Source organism: Oryctolagus cuniculus, chromosome 9 (assembly GCF_964237555.1).
Source record: "Oryctolagus cuniculus chromosome 9, mOryCun1.1, whole genome shotgun sequence".
NCBI classification, from domain to species: domain Eukaryota; kingdom Metazoa; phylum Chordata; class Mammalia; order Lagomorpha; family Leporidae; genus Oryctolagus; species Oryctolagus cuniculus.
In genome coordinates, this window is record NC_091440.1 from 90697768 (window position 1) to 90723304 (window position 25537).

Consider the following 25537-nt stretch of genomic DNA (forward strand, 5'->3'; position numbering starts at 1 on the left):
GGCTTCGGAGTGGCACATTTCCAGCCGTAGCAGCAAACTGGGGAATGAACCAGAAGATGAAAGACCGCTGTCTCTGCTTCTCCTTCTCTATCTTTTTAACTCTTACTTTCAAATAAATAAATAAATCTTTAAAAAAAAAAAAAGTTGTCCCTTATTTAATAGTGATTTGTAATAGAAGCAACAAATAGAAATAGCAAGACTCAGTGTGTTCATTAACTTTTAAGACATGTTCTTCTTAAACCAAATTCATCCAACTAACGTATTTTTAAGGTCTGAATGAACGGCTTATTCTGACATATTATCAAATTCAACAGAGTGATATAATTAATGGTTGTTTTAAAAGATGGGCTGGCTTTGAGTAACACTGAATTAATTGCTACCACATATAATCTATAATACATGAAGAGACAGAAGGCAACATATTTTATATCAATGTTTTATGTTTCTCAGTTTCTCCCTCTAACATGACTTTCTTTTTTTTTTTTTTTAAAGATTATTTATTTCTTTGAAAGACAGAGCTACACAGAGAGAGAAGAGACCGAAACAGAGAAAGAGATCAAGAGAGAGAGAGGTCTTCCATCCGATGGCCCACTCCCCAAGTGGCCCCAACGACCGGAGCTGTGCCAATCTGAAGACAGGAGCCAAGCACCTCCTCCAGGTCCCCCACGTGGGGACAGGGGCCCAAGGACCTGGGCCATTCTTCACTGCTTTCTCAGGCCATAGCAGAGAGCTGGATAGGAAGTGGAGCAGTCGGGACCCGAATGCTGCCCATGTGGGATGCTGATGCTTTAGGCCAGGGGGTTAACCCACTGCGCCACAGCGTCAGCCACACATGACGACTTTCAAATAAATACTTTTCAATTTATTTTTTAAACAAGCTAAGAATTTTATTTTTAATGTATATACTAGAGGACATTCTTAATGATTATCATTTTTGAGCCTGGCATTGTGATACAGCAGGTTATGCTGCCATCTGTAATGCCATCTTCCCTATGAGTGCCAGTCTGAGTCCTAATTTACTGTTCCACTTCTGATCTAGCTCCCTGCTACTACACTTGGGAAACCAATGGAAGATGGTCCAAGTGCCATGTGGAAAACCCAGATGGAGTTCTGGGCTTCTGGTTTCAGGCCTGGCACAGTCTTGGCCGTTATAATCATTTGGGAAGTGAATCATCAGATGAAAGATCTCTGTCTCTCCCTCCTCTGTAACTCTGCCTTTCAAATAAATAAAGCTTTAAAAAAATTATCATTTCCAACTTCATGGCAAAGCACTATCAAAAAGTGTTTTGAAAACCTAAAATTGATTGGCATTATTTAATTATTCTTCAAATTTAGATCTTTTACATAAAGCTCCTAAAGAAATGAACAATGGTATTTATTAGCTACAAGAAAAACAATACTATTAAAAGAATCTAACAAAAGTTCGCATAATACTGAACGATTTGCCATTTTGTTACCCAAATTTCTTTCTTATGAAATATTTCCTTATCAAAGTCAAACAACTTATAACAGCAAGCTAGTTTCATGAAAGTATGAAAGATGAAACAAAAGAACAAATACAAACTGCACAAGAAGCAATTCCAAATTGGTCCCATCAACAGTGGAAAGCAGTAGATAAAGAAAACAAAGCATATAAGGTTCAATGTATATTCAATTAAGTACATATTTCATAGAGGAAAATATGCTTTTCTAATTGTGGTATTAGCCATTACATAATCATCAACAGTTTACCAGAGGCTTTGAAATTTTGATAAATTATGTAATTTTTCTACATGGCTAACTCAAAGCTACCGATTCAATAAGTAATAATTTTTAAAACATTTAAGTGGTACCAAAATAAAAATCAGTTATTCAAATTTTTGTAATTATAGGGATAGGTGTTCGGCCTAGCAGTTAAATAGGATGCCCATGTCCAACATTACAGTATCTGGTTTGAACTCCTTGCTCCGTCTCCTGATTCCACCTTTCCACTGATGCAGACCCTGGGAAGCAGGAGTGACAGCTCAAGTATCTGGGTTCATACCATCCAAAGGGGAGACCTGGATTGAGTTCCTAGGTATTGGCTATGGCCCCAGCCCTGGCCTAGCCATTGTAGGTATTTGATGAGTAAACCAGTAAATGGAAGCTCTATCTGTCTCACTCAAATTAAAAAAAAAAAAAAAAAAGGCAACTTGAAATTTAAAAAGATGCTACTGTAACAACGATATCAATTGTTTAAAATCCAAATTTACAAAATGCAATGGAATATCAAACAAAAAAGTTAATTTATACAAAATATGTCTGAGTTTATAACCAGAAAAGCTAGGATTTCAATGTGATATACGGTACAGTAGAAGATAACAAGATAAAGAAGAAAAGTTATCCATATACCTTCAATTATCTCAAATTTTAAAAAGTCTTTGAACATCTATAATTGTAATAATTAGCAACAGCCTAAAATAAATGCATTTCATCAGTAGAGCATGCTTAAAAACTCAAATTCCTATGCCCTACCACTAATACTAAGCATGGATATTGATATTCTCATTTCTCTGGCTTACACATAAAACTGACATTTCAAGTGATACAACAGAGTGTCATGCCCTAATATGGAGTACAGAAGACATTAGGTACTCACTGACCTTAAAAAAAAAAAAAAAAAAAAGGCCGGCGCCGCGGCTCACTAGGCTAATCCTCCGCCTAGCGGCGCCGGCACACCGGGTTCTAGTCCCGGTCGGGGCGCCGGATTCTGTCCCGGTTGCCCCTCTTCCAGGCCAGCTCTCTGCTGTGGCCAGGGAGTGCAGTGGAGGATGGCCCAGGTGCTTGGGCCCTGCACCCCATGGGAGACCAGGAAAAGCACCTGGCTCCTGGCTCCTGCCATCGGATCAGCGCGGTGCGCCGGCCGCAGCGCGCCGGCCGCGGCGGCCATTGGAGGGTGAACCAACGGCAAAGGAAGACCTTTCTCTCTGTCTCTCTCTCTCACTGTCCACTCTGCCTGTCAAAAAATTAAAAATTAAAAAAAAAAAAAATAAAAAAAAAAAACTTTTAACAAATTCATCATATAAACAACTCCTATTGGATGGCTCCAAAAATACAAGAAACAAGTGACAAAAGAGAATTAACAAGCTTGTATGCTTTTCTAGGACATTTTATTCATTCAAACTAATAATTAAACCAAATTCTTATTAATCATATCAAACACATTAGGTAATTCAAAACATGTGTACTTTAATCACCTCTACTTGCCAATCTTGATTCTCCTCTAAGAGAGCCCATTAGCTAAAAGTAAGGTTTTATCATTCTAAACCAAAAATTACCAGAACTTACCATTTCAAATGAAAAGACATGTTATACCTATAACACAGCTGAGTAATAAGCTAATATAAGTTTAAAACAAAAACAAAATAGATTCCACAAAAATGACAGGATTATTCAATAGGACACTTGGCACTCCTCAGTAGAGAATTTCTTTCTCCAAACTCTCAGAATATTTTATCTGTTATCTCTTAATGTTCTTTATCTATGCTCTACATCTAAAATCCTCTAACATCCTCTGTATCCTCTACGGCGTTCAGTACTATGTTTTGAACACAGGAAAAAAGGAGCAACTTTTTTTCTTCCTAAAATGAAACTTCCAAGTCTTCCTGTAAGACTAACACTCTGAAGGAATATTCAAGTAGGATCCGCATACTGAAAAGTTAGGTGTGCTGAAAACCAAGCACAAAAATATTGTTATTTGACAGTAATCTTTGGTTTTTAAGATTGATTCTTCATTTTGTGTTCCATTATGAAGTCTTTAAAAATAAATCAGTAGTTGCACCTCTATGCCACTTGTTTTCCAAAATAGGACATATTTAACATCTGAAATATCAGTATTCAGTAAACACCAAGGTGTGGCAGCCCATAAAGTACACTGAATACTATATAACTGAGTTGCACTGGCATCTGAAAAACAAACTATTTCTCTCATTTTACATCTAAGTAACTATAATATTATAAGTATAAAGCTGTAGACCTCAAAAACCTCAGAGAGTAACCTAAGTAGACAAGAAAGTCAGAAAATAATTAGAGCGTAACTTGTTAACTACTTAATAAAATAATTATATTCAAAAAAGAAAAGATCATAACTGGAGCAAGGATTCAGAGAAGATAATCTATAAACTCTTCCTGCATAGATTTTCTCCAAAGGGGACAGAGAGGGGACAAAAGAGATGAGGAACATTTCTGAAATTCTAAAGAAGACAATAAAATACTAGAGTCATCAAATATGACATAGAAATAACCAAGTACCAATAAAGTTTCCTCTGCTAAAGTATGTGTAGAGTGTAAGGGACTCAAATACTTTGAACACAAATACCCCAATTCATTAAAATCCTAAAGACTATTTCGAGGTATATGTGTAAACAATATAATCTCTTTGTTTCTACTGGACTACAAAAGTGTAAGCTGGCAGCCAGCATTGCGCATTAACAATTTAAACTGCAGCCTGAGACAACAGTATCCCAAAAGAGCACCAATTCAAATATTGGCTGCTTCACTTGCAGTCCAGCTTCCCACTAATGTATCTGAGAAAGCAGAAGACAGTCCCAGTACTTGGGCTCCTGCCACCCACCACCCAGATGGAGTTTGTTCTAGGCTCCTGGTTTTAGCCTGGCCCCATCCTGGCCAATGGGGATATGTGGGTGGTGAACCAATGAATGGAAGACAGCTCTCTTCCCCTCCTTTTCTCTGAAACTCTGCATTTCAAATAAATAAATATATCTTTAAATTGAAAAAAATCTAGGTCAAGTTCTGAAAATCATCTAAGCATTCAGAAAAGTCACTGATTTGTAATAACCAATTAAATTATTTTAGCGAAAAAATAAATGACAATGTATTTGGCAACCAAATCTGGTCACAACCAGAACATTATATAGGAAATCACTTCCATACTAAAATTATCCTTTTCTGATTTTACTAATATGTCCAAACCACTGGGATTGGGGCACCATTATACCAGCAACAGATAAACCTGCCCAGCAGGCCAAACCTAAATCTAACAACAAATCCTATAGCAAATACTTATTTTTTTACTGCCATAGGATTATGAAGAGGTCATAAAAATCCTTTGTAAATTATGTCTTGTTTGAATGCCTCAAGTATTTACATAGCACCCCCACACACCTACCTCCCTCAAAAAAAAAAAAATGTACAACACAATCAAATTACTTGTTAAAGGTTTGTAGAAAGAGAAGCAACAGCCATGTGGAAATTATCAAACAGTAATTTTTCTCAAAACTCACAAATCATTTAGGAAATAAATTTGTATCAAAACTACGCATTCATTCATTCACTGACAATAAGGTCATTTCTCCCTGCCCACACCAATTACTGAACTTTTCACTACTGACCCGAATTTCTGTTTGGAATTTTGCCTCAAGTATTTACATAGCACCCCCGCACACCTACCTCCCTCAAAAAAAAATATGTACAACACAATCAAATTACTTGTTAGAGGCTTGTAGAAAGAGAAGCAATAGCCATGTGGAAACTATCAAACAGTAATTTTTCTCAAAACTCACAAATCATTTAGGAAATAAATTTGTATCATAACTATGCATTCATTCATTCACTGACAATAAGGTCATTTCTCCCTGCCCACACCAATTACTGAACTTTTCACTACTGACCTGAATTTCTGTTTGGAATTTTGAATATGACACATTAGGTGTCAATTAATAATAATAACTATTATTATTAATTAAAAAAACAATGTCCACTCAGGAAGCAGAAACATAGAATGACATAAAGAAGTAGCTGGTTAAATAATAGGCCAAATTTGACAACGCACATCAAAAAGGGGTTAACAATTGAAAAAATAATGCTTTACACTTCTGTTGACTAAAACTAAAAAGATTGCCAACTCCAAGAAATCAGTGTGAGGCAGTAATTCTTTACCAGTTCTCCCCGTAACTTTTCCTCTGATTTATAACCATAACTACCAATCAAACTTCTGGTCACTATTTTGATTTCATCAGGAACCTTGCATTTAGGATATGATGTTCTGTGCTCAGAAAGCCTTCTATAAACACTGGAAAAGAACATATAAGTTAATAAATTTGCATTACAATTTAAAAACACCACTGAGTTTGGTTAACAAGCCAATGTTTACAGACTACCCCCAAGTCTCAGACTGACTCCAAATCAGGAGTTAGAGGAAACATACTGGGTAAAGAGCCCCATAGTAAATACTCTAGGCTTGCTGATCATACAGTTTTCATACAGTTCTGTCACAAATATTCAATTTAGCCTCTGTAGGACAAATCAGCCATACATTAGCAAAAACAAAGAGCTGTGTTTCAATAAAATTTTATTTACAAAAACAAGCAATATTCAGATTGAGCCGGAACTACTCTAGTCCATCCACCTCTGGTTTAAATGAAGTAATTAAAAGACCAAAAGTTAATGTTACCACTTGACACAATATCCCCTGCAAATATATAGTCTGAAAGCCCAAATCAAAATTGCCATACACAAATTCCACAGGGCCCTATTAGTGCTGTGCTATTAAAATTGTGTTCTGTGTGACTTTCACCACATGCTGAAACATACCAAGCTTGTCTTCTATTCATATTTCCAAGACCCCTAAAAACATGGACGACTATTATTCTCATTTCGACACAGGGTCAGTAGTTTTTCAATCCTGGATCCAGCTATGTGCTCTAGTTTCCTGCTAATGCAGATCCCAGGAGACTGCAATGATGGTAAAAGTAAGTAATTAGGTTCCTGCTGCCTACAAGGGAGACCTAGATTGAGTTACCAACTCCTGGCTCTGGACTGAGTTACTTCGGGCATTTGAGAAGTACAAGCAGTGCATTTGAGCATTCTGAGTGTACGAGCGTGTGTGTGTGTGTGTATGCACACACATGTCTCTATAATAAAGTTAAATTTTTTTAATTTTAGAAAAATATAGTGGACTGGATCTCAGGCCCTTTCCTGTAAGTTCCACAAACGTACTGGAAGGTTGGTAATTACTGCATTTAGCAAAATATACAATCAAAGGACAACACGTAAGAATCTACTCTGAACACAAGGAAAATCAATTTCTAGGTGTAAGACCAAGAAACTCACAACATTTTGAAAAAGCGCCTTGAGGGACCAGTGTTGTGGTTCAGTAGATTAAGCCATCACTTTCAACACTGTACCCCATATCAGGCTGCCAGCTCAAGTCTCAGCTACTTTCAATCCAGATTCCTGCTAATGGGCGTGGGAAGACAGCAGATGATCACAAAACTACTTGGGCCGGGCCACCTAAATGGGACACCTGGATGGAGTCGTTGGCTCCCAGCTTTGGCCTTGCCCACCCTAGGCATCTGCAGTCATTTGGGGAGCAAACAGCACACAAAGACCAATCTCTATCTCTACCTCTCTCCCCAATACTCTTTCAAATACATTTTTAAAAATTTAAAAATAAATAACATAAAATGCCCCTAGTTTTTATTATGCATTATTTGAAAATTACTGCCCTTAGAAAAGGCATAACTATGTATATTTTTTCCTAATGTTTATGACCCATTTCATAATGCCTGTGTTGCTATAATGAAACACCTTTGAGAAAGGAATAAAAATTTTTGATTTAGGATATAATCTATTTTTATTTTCAAGATTACTATGCACATGTGTTGGAATATTCAAGACTATTCTCAAGAATCATATGGAAGACCAATGTTGTGGCACAGCAGGTTACGCCAAAGTCGACAATACCAACATTCCATATGTGTGCCAGTTTGTGTACTGGCTGCTCCACAACTGATATAACTCTCTGATCCTGGCTTTGGCCTGGCACAGCAATTTGGGGACAGGATGGAAAATCTCTCTAACTCCACCTTTTAAATGAATAAATAAATCTTTAAAAAAAAAATCATACGTGACCAGAAACTCTTCACTACCAAGTCAGGTATATACATATATTTAATTTAATGCAGTATATCTGAAATGGATCTAAAGGGCTATTCTTTTCTTTATTGAAAAGGTGACCATAATATTTACCATGGAAGAAAAAAATAACTTCTGAGGTTTAGAAACTAACATCTAATCTTAACAATTTAAGATTAGATGCAATTTACCTAATGAAAGTAGTTTATAATAGAATTACTAAAGCTACGAAAAGACTGACATTCAGATTATTTTTATATTAATATTTTCCCAAGAAATAAGACTGACTAGAAGAAACAAAATCTTTCATTTAGTATAACACAAATTGGTGCCACAAATTAAGATAGTATATTGCACTATTTAATTAAGTGCTTGTACATAATCTATAGTAAGTGGAATAACTCAATAGGAAAATAATCACAGTACAACCTCAAAAAGTTTTCACTGTTCCCGGTATAAATACTCGTGAAATGTCTAAAAGCTGTAAAATTGCGATAAGCAGAAAATTTCAGTAACATTAACTATAAAGTAATCAAATCTACACTCTACACTATTGGTAGATATAAATCAAAATATAATTAAAACACAACATAAATGTGTATGTATTCTTAAGGTATAAAAAGTTATATTATTCTGTAAGATAAGAAATGTTTAATGTACAATTACAATAGCAATTATCAAAGAAAAATAAGGTACGAGACAATGACAAATTAAAACTGATGAAGTGTGTACATAGCCTTTAGACTCTGAAAAATAAATTCCCATGTGTGGCATAAAATTATCAAGTTGAATGCTAACAAAGAAAAATATGGCCAGATATGGTTACTGCTTTCCCTCACAGTTGATTATGTTAAAAAATTTAGTTGCTGCTCTCTCCTGATTCCTCTCTCACTCTCTCACCCTCCCTACATCCCAGACTGTCAGGCTGCTCCACTTCCAATCAAGCTCACTATTATGGCATGGGAAAGTAGTGGAAGACGGCCCACGCCCTTGGGCCTCTGCACCCAAGTGGGAGAAACGGAAGAAGCTCCTGTCATCGTGGTTCCTGGCTTTAGATCAGTGCAGCTTGCGACGGATTGGGGAATTAACCATCAGGTGGAAGACACCTCTCTCTCTGCCTCCCCTTCACTTTCTGTGTAACTCTTTCAAATAAATAAAAATAAAAATTTAATACATAAAATATGAAAATTGCTATTCTTTTTGTATTTTAAAGTCCTATACTCTCAGTTCTACTAAAATATTTCTAGTCTTTCTAATAGAAAGATGACAAAAAAATGATGTAGCATCGTAACACTAACCAAGAAAATCTATTTATTACTTGGGCAAGCTGTGCACTTAGAATTTGATTCCTCCCTGAATAGTGAAAAAAGAGAGTACATAAGAGGGCCTAATTCCAAAGCTTAAAAACAAAAATAAACAAGGATTCAAATTAATTTTTTTAAAAAGACAGTTTTCAAAGTAAATAATACAACGCCCTCAAATGTATTCCTATTAACACAACATTTTCCAATTAACATTTTCACATTAACACAAAATAGTTGAGATCTATAAAGTGCCCTTGGTAACATTTTTTTCAGTGGCTGACTAGTTTAGATTAACAGTAAGTATTATGAGGCTGGGAACCAAATAAAACTGACACAAAAATGATAAAGGAAAAAATGTATGGTTATTTATATAACCTCTAATCTCAAAAAATCTGAAAGTAGAAGAAAGTTTATTTAATTCTGTTGTTACACAAATTATCATAGTTCAACTAACACACTATTTGAAATACAACTGCTCCTCAAAAAATTAAAAGCTTAACTTTGATTCCTATAAGCCACTAATATTAGTACTTGTCAAAAGTGATAAATATTCCACGGGGCTGGCACTGTGGCACAGCGAGTTAAAGCCCCACCCTTGGCTGGCGCGGTGGCTCAATAGGCTAATCCTCTGCCTGAAGCACCGGCACCCCGGGTTCTAGTCCCAATTGGGACGCCGGGTTCTGTCCCAGTTGCTCCTCTTCCAGTCCAGCTCTCTGCTGTGGCCCGGGAAGGCAGTGGAGGATGGGCCAAGTGCTTGGGCCCTGCACCCGCATGGGAGACCAGGAGAAGCACCTGGCTCCTGGCTTCAGATCGGCACAGCGTGCCGGCCAAAGCGGCCATTTAGGGGGTGAACCGGCAGAAGGAAGACCTTTTGCTCTGTCTCTCTCTTCACTGCCTAACTCTGCCTGTCAAAAAAAAAAAAAAAAAAAAAAAGCCCCCGCCTGTAGCACCACCATCCCATTTGGGCACTGGTTCAAGTCCCAGCTGTTCCACTTCCATTCCAGCTCTCTGCTATAGCCTGGGAAAGCAGCAGATGGCAGTCCTTGGGCCCCTGCATCCTACGGGAGACCAGGAAGAAGCTCATGGCTCCTGGCTTCAGCTCAGCTCTGGCCATTGTGGTCATTGGGGAGTGAACCAGCAGAAGGGAAAACCTCTTTCTCGGCTGGCGCCGTGGCTCAATAGGCTAATCCTCTAACTTGTGGCGCCGGCACACCGGGTTCTAGTCCTGGTCGGGGCACCGGATTCTGTCCCAGTTGCCCCTCTTCCAGGCCAGCTCTCTGCTGGCCAGAGAGTGCAGTGGAGGATGGCCCAAGTACTTGGGCCCTGTACCCCATGGGAAACCAGGAAAAGCACCTGGCTCCTGCCTTAGGATCAGCGCGGCGTGCCGGCCATGGTGGCCATTGGTGGGTGAACCAACAGGAAAAGGAAGACCTTTCTCTCTGTCTCTCTCTCTCACTGTCCACTCTGCCTGTCAAAAAAAAGAAAGAAAGAAAAAAAGAAAACTTCTTTCTCTCTCTGGCTCTACTTCTCTCTGTAACTCTTTCAAATAAATAAAATAATCCAAAAAAAAACCAAACTCAGAAGTACTTAAATATTCTAGTCCAGGGTTCAACAACAGACTTTTAAAGATAGCATACCAGAGAACAAATATTTAAAGTTATTGTGAGTCACAAATAGTCTCTAATATTTTGTCTTAAGTAATCCTTTAAGAACATGAACTTCATTCTTATCTCTGTGACGTGGGAGTATGAAAACAGCTACAGGACCTCCAATTTCTGCTGTAGTCAAATTAATTTTACTACAATGCTCTAAGTATGTAATGCATATTTTGAAACTACTTAAAAAGTATTTAACATTTAAATATATTGTCAAAAAACTTTCCTAGGAATATAATCTTCTGAAACAATAAATGATCTATTTTTCAAATGTCAATATACTCAATGAAGTATTTTACTCATAAAGGTCTAATTTATCTATTCTCAAAGTTCAGTGGCTATTTGTAAAACTTTACCTTCCATTAAATGGAATTTTAAATGCAAAATATTTTTAAATAAAAATAATTTGGAACAATTCAATTTCAAATTATAACAATGTTCCCAAGTATTAAAACAGAAAGTAAAACTATATGCAACATTAATTATATCTACATTAAATACCATGAGATATAAAAGACACTGGCTAAAGTTTTTTAAAATTGTGAATTATTTCAAAGAACAAAGAGTTTATAACTAACTTATTCAAGTTTAGTGGTACAATAATTATTTACACGTATAACAGTAGTATAAATTGGTAGAATTCATTCCAGATGTAACAAATGCAGAGTGGAGGTGAGGGGCTCTAGGCCTAAATTAATTCCATCAAACTCACTATGTACAAGCACCTTAGTAGATGTATTCAGTTAAATAAGAGGAACAAGTGGAGTTTCCTAATTCTTACTGGAAGTTTCCCTAAGAAACATTAACACATACGACTTATAATTGTGATTATATTTGAAGATAAAAACACTGGTTACTATGTTTCAAAATGGATTTGGAAAATTTTTAAATTGCACTGTCTTTTTTAACATCATAAAAGAGCCTTGCATTGACAAACTTAACATATTTATGTTCAAACAAAACAATCAAAATGATTCAGTCTGCAAATGTTAAATAATCAAGGAAGAAAACAAAATTGCTATAAAATAATGCAAGAAATTATTCTGGGGGCCGGTGCCATGGCTCACTTAGTTAATCCTCTGCCTGCAGCCCAGGCATCCCATATGGACGCCGGGTGCTAGTGCCGGTTGCTCCTCTTCCAGTCCAGCTCTGCTGTGGCCCGGGAAGGCAGTGGAGGATGTCCCAAGTGCTTGGGCCCTGCACCCGCATGGGAGACCAGGAAGAAGCACCTGGCTCCTGGCTTCGGATCGGTGTAGCTCCGGCTGTGGCAGCCATTTGGGGAGTGAACCAACAGAAGGAAGACCTTTCTCTGTCTCTCTCTCTGTCAAAACTCTAACTATCTGTCAAATAAAAAAATTTTTTTTAAAAAAAACAGAAGAAATTATTCTGGGGGGAAAAAAAAACCTGGAGTTCTAAATTAAATTAATTTAGAGATGGACTTTAAAATAGAATTAAACTTTTAGGATGACTTATAATAAAAGAACTTACTCATTTAGATGCTATATAATTTTCTTTGAAAGTATATTTACTTGATACATAAAACTTTCCCCCCATGGGAGCCAGTGTTGCATGACAGCAGATTAAACCTCTGCCTGAGACATGGGCAGCTCATACAAGCTTGGGTTCAAATCCCAGCTGTACCACTTCTGATTCAGCTCCCTGCTCATGTACCTGGTAGAGCAACAGAAGATGGCCAGGTGCTTGGGCTGCTACCACCAATATGGGATAGCAGAATGGAATTCCAGGCTCCTGCTTCTGCCTGGGCCAGTCTCAGTCCCAACCACTGCAGCCATATGGGGAGTAAACCAGTAGGTAAGAGATCTTTTTCTCTCTCTACCCTTTAAATAAATAACTAATTAAAAAAAAAAAATTTCTCTCCATTATACAAGTTAAGATTCATTTAGGGGTCAGCACTGTGGAGCAGTAGGTTAAATCTCTGCCTGCAGTGACAGCATCCCATATGGGCGCCAGTTTAAGTACCAGTTGCTCCACTTCTGATCCAGCTCTCTGCTAATGCACCTGGGAAAGCACTGGAAGATGGCCTAAGTCCTGCACCCATGTGGGAGACCTAGAAGAAGCTCCTGGCTCCTGGTGTGAGATCGGCCCAGCTCCAGCAGTTATAGTCATTTTGGGGAGGAATCCAGTGGATGGAAGACCTCTCTCTCTGTCTCCCCCTCTCTCTGAATATGTAACTCTGCCTCTTGAAAAAAATAAATAAATCTTTAAAAACACAAACAAAAAATTTATTTAGTGTATATGTGTTCTAATTTAAAAAAAGTTTTAAAAGTTCTAGGGAACAAAAGAGAAGGCCAGAAAAAAAGTATATGTGGCCACTGTTGTGTATGATGGGTTAATCCACCACTTGCAATGCTGGCATCCGGTATCAGAGTGCCAGTTCAAGCCTTGGCTCCTATACTTCTAATCCAGCTTACTGTTTATGTGCCTGGGACCCCTGCTACTCATGTGGGAGTCCAGGATGGAGTTCCTGGCTCCTGGCTTTGACCTGGTCAAGATCTGATTGTTGCAGCTATCTGTGAAATGAACCAATGGATAGAAGATCTCGCACTCTGCCTTTCAAATAAAGAAATGGATTTCACATTAAAAAAGCAATTATGATTTGAATTAATACTCATACTTATAGCCTCAGAAAAGCAGAAACAAGTTTAAAGAAATTCTTATCAAAGCATCATGGCTTTCAACACCACAGAAAAATGTAACAGTAAATATTTTTCAAAGATTAAAATTCCACTCTTGAAGGTGAACTATGCAGTCCTGCTAGTTATCATTAAGAACTTCTAGATTTTTTTAGATTTTTAACATCTGAGGTAGTCTTGTTTGCTCCACCACCCTGTCTCCAAAAATAAAAATGCAGGTCAGATCATGTCTTCTGAACTAATACCAGTTTGCAGCAAGCTCAAGGAAAGTGTTAAACATCACTGCAGTGTGGGAGTAGGTATTTAGCCTCCGCATTAAGGCCATCTGCATCCTACTCAGAGTACCTGTGTTTGATTCCCAGCTTCAGCTCTTGAATTCAGCTTCCTTACAAGGCAAACCCTGCAAGGCAGAGGTGATGGCTCAAGTAACTGGATCCTTTCCACCTGCATAGGAGATCTGGATCACATTTCTGAGCCCTGGGCCTTGGCCGTTGCAAGCATTAAGGAGCAAACCATGGCCGTTGCAAGCATTAAGGAGCAAACCAGTGAATGAGAGTCTGCTCTCTGCCCCTCAAATTAAAAAGATAGTAATAGGGGGCAACACTGTAGCAGGTTAGGCCACCACCTGCAGCGGCAGCAGCTCACCAGTTCCAGTCCTGGAAGTTCCACTTCCGATCCGGCTCTCTGCTGGTGAGCCTGGGAAGGCAATGGATGATGGTTCAAGTGTGCGGGCCCCTGCACCCACCTGTGAGACCAAGAAGAGGCTCCTGTCTCCTGACTTCAGCCTGGCCCAGCCTCAGCCACTGTAGCCATTTGAGGAGTGAACCAGCGGACAGAGCGGACAGAAGACCTCTCTTACTCTGTATTTTCCCTCTCTGTCACTCAGCCTTTCTTACCTTTTTAAAATATTTATTTATTTATTTATTTATTTGAAAGTCAAGAGTTACACAGAGAGAGAAGGAGAAGCAAAGAGAGAGGTCTTCCATCCGCTGGTTCACTCCCCAATTGGCCACAATGGCTGGAGCTGTGCCGATCCAAAGCCAGGAGCCTGGAGCCTCCTCTGCGTCTTCCACTATGGGTGCAGGGGCCCAAAGATTTGGGCGATCTTCCACTGCTTTCCCAGGCCATAGCAGAGAACAGGATTGGAAGTAGAGCAGCCAAGACTTGAACCAGCACCGAAATGGGAAGCTGGCACTGCAGGCAGGGGCTCTACCTGCAATGCTGCAGTGCCGGCCCCAACTCAAACCTTTCAAATAAAGAAACTGAATCTTTAAAAAAAACCCAGCATGTGATCAGATACTCTATATAATGAAGTTCTGTTTTAATAATCAAATAAATAAAGGGAAATGAAACAGAAAGAGGGAGAGAAAACTATGTTCTTAAATAATCGGACCTATCAGACAACAAAGACATCAACTGCAAAATAAATAAATAAAGATGATGTGTAAATCTGGGCTTTAAATACACAATACTAGAGAACCAACAAGCTTTAAGATATGACAAAAGAATGAGGGGAAGAGTCTTCATCTTTTAGAAATACATGCTGAAAATATTTAAGCATAAAATAATATCAAGTCAAATATTTCATACCAAATAATCTGAGAAAGAAAATGAGCATACTTAAAGATGAAAAAGATCAGCCATGTGTTTTATAACAGTTATGGTTATATGATAAGCACAAACTGGTCTCCTTTTGTGTGTCTGAAATCTGCCAAAGAAAAAGACTTTTGTAATCTTTATAGAGTATATATTTCTAATTTAGTAACATTTAGTAACATTTTGTAAAGTTCAAATACAATAATGAAAAAATATGTTATGACATGGTTACCTTTAGAAACTAATTTTAATTTACTAACTGTAAAAAGCTAAGAATCATTAGTTTAACAAACAACAAAATCAGAAAAGTTGCACATTAAATGAAACAAAATATAAAGAATTACAAATAAACATCATATGCCTCACAATATAAAATCATTTCAGTTAACTAGCATTTTACTTACATTTTCCATATAGTTTGGTTTAAAGCCCTCTTGCTGTCGTCTCAGTTCCTCCTGTTCTCTGTGTCGGATCATTTCTTCCTCACGACGACGATGCTCTTCTTCATGCCTGAGAATTTTTTAAACAAAAATCTCATCACTATGACAAGTGAGTCATAATTTCATATAAAATGAAATAAAATAAAATAAAACCATTTAAACAAATTACATGCACCAGATCAATGACTAATAATTGGCTATGGTATCCTAAATTTACTTTATTCTATTTTGTTCTAAGCCTTTAATAAATTCAACCAACCAAAATCTAACTACTATAAACCCAAAATCCAAGTGACAATATATAACTTAGGTAGTTTATGTCCTTATATTTAGGAAACCAAAAATTAAAAAAAAGTTCAAATATGTAACCCTCTTTCTATAAAAAAAGAAGTCTGCAGTTCATCACTGTCCTAACAATAGCACAGTGCTTAAAGATACTTCAAAACCTATGCAAAGCTAAACCACTTCAAAGCACAACTCTCTCTAGGCCAAAATCTCATTATGTGCAGAAGGAAAACTTACCAATCCCTCTTGCACCAGTTTTTATCAACCTCCGAGGGAAATACCTAGAGTAGACTGTAGGCTCCCAACTTGCTTTCAATAAATTAAATTTTATAAGACACTGATTTATATTACTGTCTACAGCTCCCTTGTAGCTAGAACAGATGAACAGTTGAGAGAAAAGTCATCTATAACCTAAAAAGCCTAAATATTTACTATCTGCTTTCCTCCAAGAAAATGTCTGTTAACCTCTACCCACTAAGTATAATCAAAGTACCACTTATATGTATGTGCAAAGTCAGATGATGCTGTAACATGATTAAGTAAAAAAATCTACTTCAATACTGAAAGACTTTACTTTGATATTTAAATTAACATAAACTCATATATGCCCTCCACAAGAAAAAAAATTCTGCTAGTAATTTTAATAGTAAAGACTACATCAAACTAATGTCCCTTCAGTGGGACTCCTTTTCCAGGTTACTCTTAGAAGCAATTTTCTACATTCAGAATTACAGCACAATTCTCCAACTGCAAGACATTTTGTTGTAGCTTGTTGTACAACATTCAGACTAAAAATAGTTTTTCCAATTTTAAAAAGGATTAATATACTAACACTATTTATACTCCCATTGGGACCTGGGCAGCACTCCAAATCAATCACATTAATATTTCTATAGTAAAGTGAACATTCACATTGTTTAGAAATAATAAATGTTTAACATGACCACAACAGGAGTTCAAGTCAAGTTTTGCCAGCAAATACAGTCATATCAGATCTTGCTAACAAATGATACAGGAATAAAGTTTCAAGGATATTTTGTGTTCAGAACTACAGAAGGAATATTATGGACAGAATGATCTTGTAGGGGCCAACTTCTAACACATAATTTTAAATATACAAACTTTTTTATTTCCAATAAATGGAACACATACACACTACAGAATCACTTAAAAAAGCAAAAGGCTGAGGATATGTTAATAGGTTATAAATGTGGGACAATTAAGGGTCACTGTTGCCAACTGTTAAAGAGGTAGATTCATATCTACTAATACCAAAGAATGTCAAGGGAAATTATCAGAAAAAAGGCAATTAAAAGAACAGTTGTTGGAGCCGACACAATGGTGTAGGTAAGCTAAGCTTCTGCCTGCAGTACCAGCATCCCAGATGGGCACCAGTTCGAGACCTAGTTGCTCCTCTTCCGATCCAGCTCTCTGTTATGGCCTAGGAAAGCAGTAGAAGATGGCCCAAGTGCTTGAGTCTGTGCACAGGCATGGGAGACCCAAAAGAAGCCCTTGGCTTTGGATTGGCTCAGCTCCAGCCATTGCGGCCACAATGAATCAGTAGGTGGAAGACCTGTCTCTCCCCCTCTTTGACTGTAACTCTACCTCTTAAATAAATAAAATAATTTAAAAAAAAAAAAAAAGTTGTTAGGAAAAAAGGCAAGTAGAAGAATTTATTTATTTGAAAGTCAGAGTTACAGAGAGACAGAAATCCATCTGTTGACTCACTCCCCAAATGGCCAAAATGGCCAGGACAAAGCCAGAAACCAGGAGCCTCTTCCAGGTTTCCCACCTGGATGTGGGGTCCCAAAAACTTGGGTTATCTTCCACTTATATCCCAGGCACATAAGCAGGGAGCTGGACAAGAAGTAGAGCTGCCAAGACTTGAACCAACACCCATATGGGATGCCAGGCTCGCAGGTGCAGTTTAACCCACTACACCAGCATGGCCCAAGAACAGTCTATTATTATTTCTTTAAAGAGTCATTTGCTTGGATGGTGCTGTGGTATAACAGTGCCAGCATCCCATATGGATGCTGGTTCAAGATCTGGCTGCTCCACTTCTGATCCAGCTCTCTGCTATAGCATGGGAAGGCAGTGGAAGATGGCTCAAGTGCTTGAACCCCTGAACCTATGTGGAAGACCTGGAGGAAACTCCTGGCTCCTGGCTCCAGATCAGCCCAGCTCTGGCCACTGTGCTCCAACTCACACTTGCGCTCTCTCTCTCCCTGCCTCTGCCTCTCTGTAATTCGTCCTTTAAAGTAAATAAATCTTTTTTTAAAAGAGGGTAATTAAAAATTTCATAAATAAGTGAGAGGGACAGGGTTTTGGCACAGTAGCTCCAACAATCCATATCAGAACACTGGTTCAAGCACTGTTGCTCTATTTCTGTAGGATTTTAAAAAACTGACAGGCTTTATGCAGTAAGCCATGGTGCCTTTCACATATAACTGCCCTGTTTTGTTCAGTACCATGCCCCTCATCTATCATGTAGCCCCAACTGTAACCTAAAAGCTGGGTAGATAAGTAATAAGCAAGTGGGCAAGAAGAGAAGGAATAAAGGAGTAAGTGAACAAATAAACTATTAAACGGTCAAGTAACAAGCTGTACCAGAATATCCCTTATCCTTGCCTTCCTTTTGTACTGCCATAACCTCTGAAGAATTATGTGATCCAGGGAAAGCTAAATAATTTTATTATAAATTGAAAGGAAAAGTACAAACATATGTGCCCCAAATAAATTAATTTCTCTCAAAATATACTTATCATAAGCCATATGATTTCTATCTTCCAACTAAGGTAAAGCCAACAAGCAGAGGCAGAATTATTTGGATTTTTAACAATTAAAGTGTTTTATTAGCATCTGACATTATGGCATAGTGGGTTAAGTTGTCAATTGCAACACAGGCACCCCATATAGGAGCACTAGTTGGAGTCCCAGCTATTCCACTCCTGTTACAGCTCCCTACTAATACACATGGGAAATCAGGGAAGACAGTGCAGGTACTTAGACCCGAGCCATCCACATATGAGTCTCAGATGGAGTTCAGGGCTCCTGGCTCTGCCAAGCCCAGCTAAGGCTAGTGTAGACATTTGGGCAATGAACCAGCCTACAGAAGATTCTCTTTCTCTTTATGTGTCACTATGCCTGTCAAAGAAATAATACAATTTTTTTTAAAAGTTGCTTGGTAGATTACTTTCAGAAAAACCTTTGGTTTGTTCATTTTTTTAAAAAGATTTACTTATTTATTTGAAAGGCAGAGCTACAGAGAGAGAGAGGCAGAGGAAGAGATAGAGGCGGGGCAGGGGGTCTTCCATCCACTCATTCACTCCCCAGATGGCCACAAAAGCACTAATCCAAAGCCAGGAGCCAGGAGCCAGGAGGTGCAGGGGTCCAAGGACTTGGGCCATCCTCCACTGCTTTCCCAGGCTATAGCAGAGCTGGATGGGAAATAGAGCAGCCACGATTCAAACTGGCGCCTGTATGGGATGCCAAGACTGCAGACTGAGGCCTTAACCTGCCGTGCCCCAAACCTCTTAAATTTAACTGCTACTGCAGTACTTCAAAAGTCATAGAAAATGATATTACAGCCTATTTATTTGGGGGCAAAACTATTTTGAAATCAATGCATAGTTTAGTTTTCCCATAACTTTTTATGAACTTTTTGAAGACCACTTGTATGAATGTATTTCAATTATTTTTCACCAAAGTAAACTTTAAGTTCAACATGAAGGAAAGCCTAATAGTCAAAGTTGGGACACTTTCAGCAACAAAATAATTTAAATGACAACTATGATGCTAATTGTACAAAGAAATAAATGGGAAAGATTAGCTTTTCTTTAGAATAATAAATGTATGGCTGGTGTTGCAGCGTAGTTACTAAAATAATAGTTACTATATGCACTTCATCCAGTTTCCTCTAATATATAAAACCATGACACACAATCATGAAAACAAGTAATAAACACCAGTACAATACTTTTTTTTTTTTTTTTTTTGACAGGCAGAGTGAATAGTGAGAGAGAGAGACAGAGAGAAAGGTCTTCCTTTTTCCTTTGGTTCACCCTCCAATGGCCACCACAGCTGGCGTACTGCGGCCAGCGCACCGCGCTGATCCGAAGGCAGGAGCCAGGTGCTTCTCCTGGTCTCCCATGGGGTGCAGGGCCCAAGTACTTGGGCCATCCTCCACTGCACTCCCGGGCCACAGCAGAGAGCTGGCCTGGAAGAGGAGCAACCGGGAAAGAATCCAGCACCCCGACCAGGACTAGAACCCGGTGTGCCAGCACTGCTAGGTGGAGGATTAGCCTATTGAGCCGCGCACCGGCCACCAGTACAATATTATAATTAACTAGTCTTATTCAAATTTAACCAATTTCCCCACTAATGTCTTCCTTCTGTTGCAGGACCTAACCCAGAATCTTGCATTCAATATTTTGTCTTTTAGCCCTTAAGGCATTTCGGATCTGGCTAAAAAGTCCATGAGACCATTTCAGGCATGGAAAGCCAAGACATTGTGGCAAAAAATGCCCTACATGAAAGATCTCTGTGAATGAAATCCCAGTGGAAAGAAGGGACCATCAAATAAGGAGGTACCTTTCTCTGAAGGGAGGAGAGAACTTCCATTTTGATTATGGGCCTGTCTAAATAAGGCTGGAGTTTGTGGACTCAAGAGGCTTCCATAGCCTTGGCAGCTCATGACAAGAGCCTTGGATGTGCCAGCACCTTGGCTCACTTGGTTAATCCTCGGCCTGCGGCACCGGCATCCCATATGGGTGCCAGGTTCTAGGCCTGGTTGCTCCTCTCCCAGTCCAGCTCTCTGCTGTGGCCCAGGAGGGCAGTGGAGGATGGCCCAAGTGTTTGGGCCCCTGCACCTGCATGGGAAACCAGGAAGAAGCACCTGGCTCCTGGCTTCGGATCACCACAGCGGCCAACTGGGGGATGAACAAATGGAAGAAAGACCTTTTTCTCTCTCTTTCTCTCTGTCTATGACTCTACCTGTCAAATTAAAAAAAAAAAAAAAAAAAAAAAAAAAGAGCCTTGGGTGATCAACAACAGAAGTCACTGTGCAACTGTGTAACTCTCCTTAATGAGTTATACTATGAGAATTAATGTTAAAACTTATCCTCAAACAGTACTTTATACTTTGTGTGTCTGTGTGGGTACAAACTGTTAAAATCTTTACTTAAGATAGAGCTGATCTTCCGTATATAAAGATAATTAAAAATGAATCTTAATGAAGAATGAGATGGAAGGAGTGGGAGTCAGAGGGCAGATATGGGGGGGGGGGAGGGGGAGAACCGCTATATTCCAAAAGCTGTACCTATGAAATTTATATTTATGAAATAAAAGCTTTCAAAAAATAATAATTATGTCTCTTGTCTGCTCCAGTCTGTAACACTCCAATTTTTCTACCTCTCTTTTATAGAGGACTAATTACTTTGCAGGACTATCCTTCAATTTACATTTGTCTGATGTAATATCATGACTGAAATGAGGTTATGCCTATATGGAAAGAATACCATAGAAATGTCCTATTAATCCTAGTGAAGCATATCTAGGAGCCCCTGAAGTCAACTGTCTTATTATGGGTAATAAGAAATTAAATATTTAAATATCATGGTATCTGCCTCGTCTCTCCACTTTAAGCTCACTATTCTTCAATTTATAGTTAATACAATTTGAGACTATGAAAAAATCACATTTCTCAAATTTTTGTACAACCTGAATATCAATATAGATCTTGCCTGTAGCAATTAGCACTGTAATGTTTGCCTATCAATGATTTTCTCTTTCATTCTTTCTACATTTATTTTATTCATTTTGTTTGTTTAAAGATTTATTATATTTATTTATTTATCTGAAGGTCAGAGTTTCAGAGAGAGGGAGAAAGAGATCTTTCTTCTGCTGGTTCATTCCCGAGATGGCTACAATGGCTGGGGCTGAGGCTATACAAGGCCCAAAACAGGAAGCCAAGAGTTTGCTCCAGGTCCATCAGCTGGGTTGCAGGAGCCCAAACACTTGGGCCAACATTCACTGTTTTTCCCAGGCCATCAGCAGAGAACTGGATCAGAAGTGGCGCAGCTGGGACACAACCAGCACCCATATAGGATGCTGGCAGCTTCACCCTCTAAACTGCAACACCAGCCACGCATTTATTATTCTAAGGAATACAGTAATAAGGAAAAGTTAGTCTATCTCTCCCAGTTATTTCTTTGTTTAATTATCATCATAGTTATCTCATTGTCATTTAAATTGTTTTATTGCTGAAAGTGTCCTAACTTTGACTATTAGGCTTTACTTCAGGTTGGCTCCTGGGTTCTTTTGACAAGCTCTGTCCTTGCTCCCTGGTACAAGATATTTCAGTCTCCTGAATTTTTCACCCTACCCTAGTATCAACCATTTTTCCAAAGAGTACTCACTTTCTTTATTAAAGAAAGGTGCTTAGGAGCAAAGACATCATCGTTAGACATACTTGTCATTATTGGATGACACTGTTTCTAGGGCCATAGATAGGTATGTACATTGTGTGTGCATGTGTGTGTGTGTACACACATATACATTAAATTATTTCTTAAGTGCAGCATGATACAGAGAGAGAGAGAGAGAGAGAGAGAGAGAGAGAGAGATTGGGGGATGATGAGCGGGGCAGGAATCTTCCATCTGCTGTTTCACTATCCTACAACAGACAAGGATAGACGAGGGCAAAGGTAGAAGCCCCGAACTCCATCTGGGTCTCCCTCATAGGTTACAGGAGCCCAAGCATTTGAGTTATCATCTACAACTGCCCAGGATGCATTAGGAGGAAGGTGTACTAGAAGCAGAGTAGCCACCACTGGAACCAGCATTCTGATATGGGATGCAACACCCCAAGTACCACCTTAACTTGTTTTGCCATAATACCACCCCTATACATACATTAATCCACACATAAACACATATCTGTATTTCTGCATCTGTCAATATTAAATACTACTGGAGTTCATACTGATACTTTTGATTCCAGTCAAACACCACAAGACTTATTTTAATTTTAGCCTTTCCTCCTTCTCCAAAGGTGAGAAATGGGTCTCATCTATATTTTCCAATTTGTTCACTTAAAAAAGTAAACACAAAATACTTGCACAAATGCTAACTCATACCCTCAACTAAATTACAGAACTTATATATGATTCAACTCATTATTAGTCTTGCACAACCCAGCAATGATACTGTTTTGAAATTACTTAATTCCCTTGTCTTCTTCCCCAACCCCTTTCAATGTGATAGTGCTGTTCTTTAAAAAACAAAACAAAACAAAACAAAAAAGATTTATTTATTTTAAAGATAGAGTTACAGAGAGAGGTAGAGACAGAGAGGTCTTCTATCCACTGGTTGGTTCACTCCCCAGATGGCCGCAATGGCTGAAGCTGTGCCAATCCGAAGCCAGGAGCCAGGAGCTTCCTCCAGGGCTCCCACGTGGGTGCAGGGGCTCAAGGACTTGGGCCATCTTCTACTGCTTTCCCACGCCATAGCAGAGAGCTGGATCGGAAGAAGAGCAGCTGGGACTCAAACCGGCGCTTGTATGGAATGCCAGCACTACAGGCCAGGGCTTTAATCCATTGCGCCACAGCGCCGGCCCCAATGCTATTCCTTTATAATAAAATCAAGTTCATTTGTTCTACTCTGTCTTATTTGGGGCTCCCTTCATATTGCTTGATTTGTAGGGTATCTATAGGGCAAGTTACTATTTTAGAAAGGTTAGTTAAAGTCTAAATATAAGAGAAAAAAGATGGGGGCCGGCGCTGTGGCACAGCAGGCTAAAGCCCCAGCCTGCAGCGGCCAACTGGGGAGTGAACCAGCAGAAGGAAGACCTCTTTCTCTCTGCCTCTGCTTCTCTCTGTGTGTAACTCTGACTTTCAAGTAAAATGAATAAATATTAAAAAAAAAAAAAAGATGAAAAAGATGGATTCAGATGAGGTTTTATAAGATAATATATCTGAAAGTAGAAACAAAGTAAACATGTTTATATGAAAAGGAAAAACTAGTTGGGCCGGCACCGCAGCTCACTAGGCTAATCCTCCGCCTTGAGGCACCAGCACACCGGGTTCTAGTCCCGGTCGGGGCGCCGGATTCTGTCCCAGTTGCCCTCTTACAGGCCAGCTCTCTGCTGTGACCCAGGAGTGCAGTGGAGGATGGCCCAAGTGCTTGGGCCCTGCACCCCATGGGAGACCAGGAGAAGTACCTGGCTCCTGCCAGCCGATCAGCGCGGTGCGCCAGCCGCAGTGCGCCAGCCACGGCGGCCATTGAAGGGTGAACCAACGGTAAAGGAAGATCTTTCTCTCTGTCTCTCTCTCTCACTGTCCACTCTGCCTGTCAAAAAATAAAAAATAAATAAATAAATAAAAATAAAAACTAGTTGAAAAGGTGCTAAGGTTAGTTAGTTCAGGTGTGCAGTTGTATACAACAGTGGTTCTCAAATTTCTGGATGCATCACAATCAGCTGGAGGACTGCAAGAAGAAAGGCCTGCCAATATAAATATAGCTTCTGATTCAGAAGTTCTGGAGAGAGGCTTGCCATTTCTAACAATGCCTGACATACAGAATGATGCTGCTGCCTGTCCAAGGAGTGTAATTTGAAAATGACTTGGGCAAACTCAAAGTAGATACCAAATAGATATACACAGATATAACCATGTACAAAGTTAGATAGAACTTTCAAAATCAAAATTTCTACATTTGCTTCATCTATCTCAGACTTGCTAATGATACATCCAATTATGATTTTTGAAACTTTAAAAACATTTAACCAATTGCCTTTTGCAACTAAATACAAGAGGTGGGCCAGTGCTGCAGCACAGTGGGTTGAGCCACCCACCTACAGTGTCTGCATCTTAAGATGCACTGGTTCAAGTCCCAGCTTCTCCACTTTATTTTCTTCTTTTTGAAAAAATTTACTGATGAGTTGAAAGGCAGAGTTGCAGAGAGGCAAAAGCAGAGAGAATCTTCTATCTACTGGTTTACTCCCCAAATGCTTGCAACAGCTGGAGCTGGAACAATCTAAAGCCAGGAGCCAGGAGCTTCTTCCAGGTTTCCTACGTGGGCCATCTTCCATGGCTTTCCCAGGCCACAGCAGAGAGCCGGATCAGAAGTGGAGCAGCCAAGACTTGAACTGGCACCCATATGGGATGCCAGAACTACATGCAGCAGCTTTACCCGCTAAACCACAGCACTGGCACCAGCTTCTCTCCATATCTGATACAGCTCCCTAATAATACAACTGGGAAAGACAGAAGATGGCCAGGGTGCTTGGGACCCTGACACCAATGATGGACAGGCTCCTGATTTCATCCTGGCCCACCTCCAGTCATTGCAGCCATTTGGGATGAACCAAAGAATTGCAGATATCACCTACCTCAACCCATCTCTCTGTAACACTTTCAATAAAACAGAGATTTTAAGAAGTAGACATTGGTGAAAACAGTATGGGTGTTATTTAAAGTCTATCCATGGCCGGCGCCGCGGCTCAACAGGCTAATCCTCCACCTTGCAGCGCCGGCACACCGGGTTCTAGTCCTAGTCGGGGCGCCGGATTCTGTCCCAGTTGCCCCTCTTCCAGGCCAGCTCTCTGCTATGGCCCGGGAGTGCAGTGGAGGATGGCCCAAGTGCTAGGGCCCTGCACCCCATGGGAGACCAGGAGAAGCACCTGGCTCCTGCCTTAGGATCAGCGCGGT

At 39.3% G+C, this 25537-nt stretch overlaps 1 protein-coding gene across 1 annotated transcript in view; it reads right to left on the minus strand.

The window, feature by feature from the left end:
* Positions 1-25537, minus strand: part of PSPC1 (paraspeckle component 1) — a 79907-nt gene that overhangs the window by 17702 nt on the left and 36668 nt on the right. Inside the window, exon 6 of the mRNA XM_008259953.4 lies at positions 15507-15612. Within this exon, the coding sequence (XP_008258175.1) occupies positions 15507-15612 (106 nt within the window). The remainder of the gene's footprint in view (positions 1-15506; positions 15613-25537) is intronic.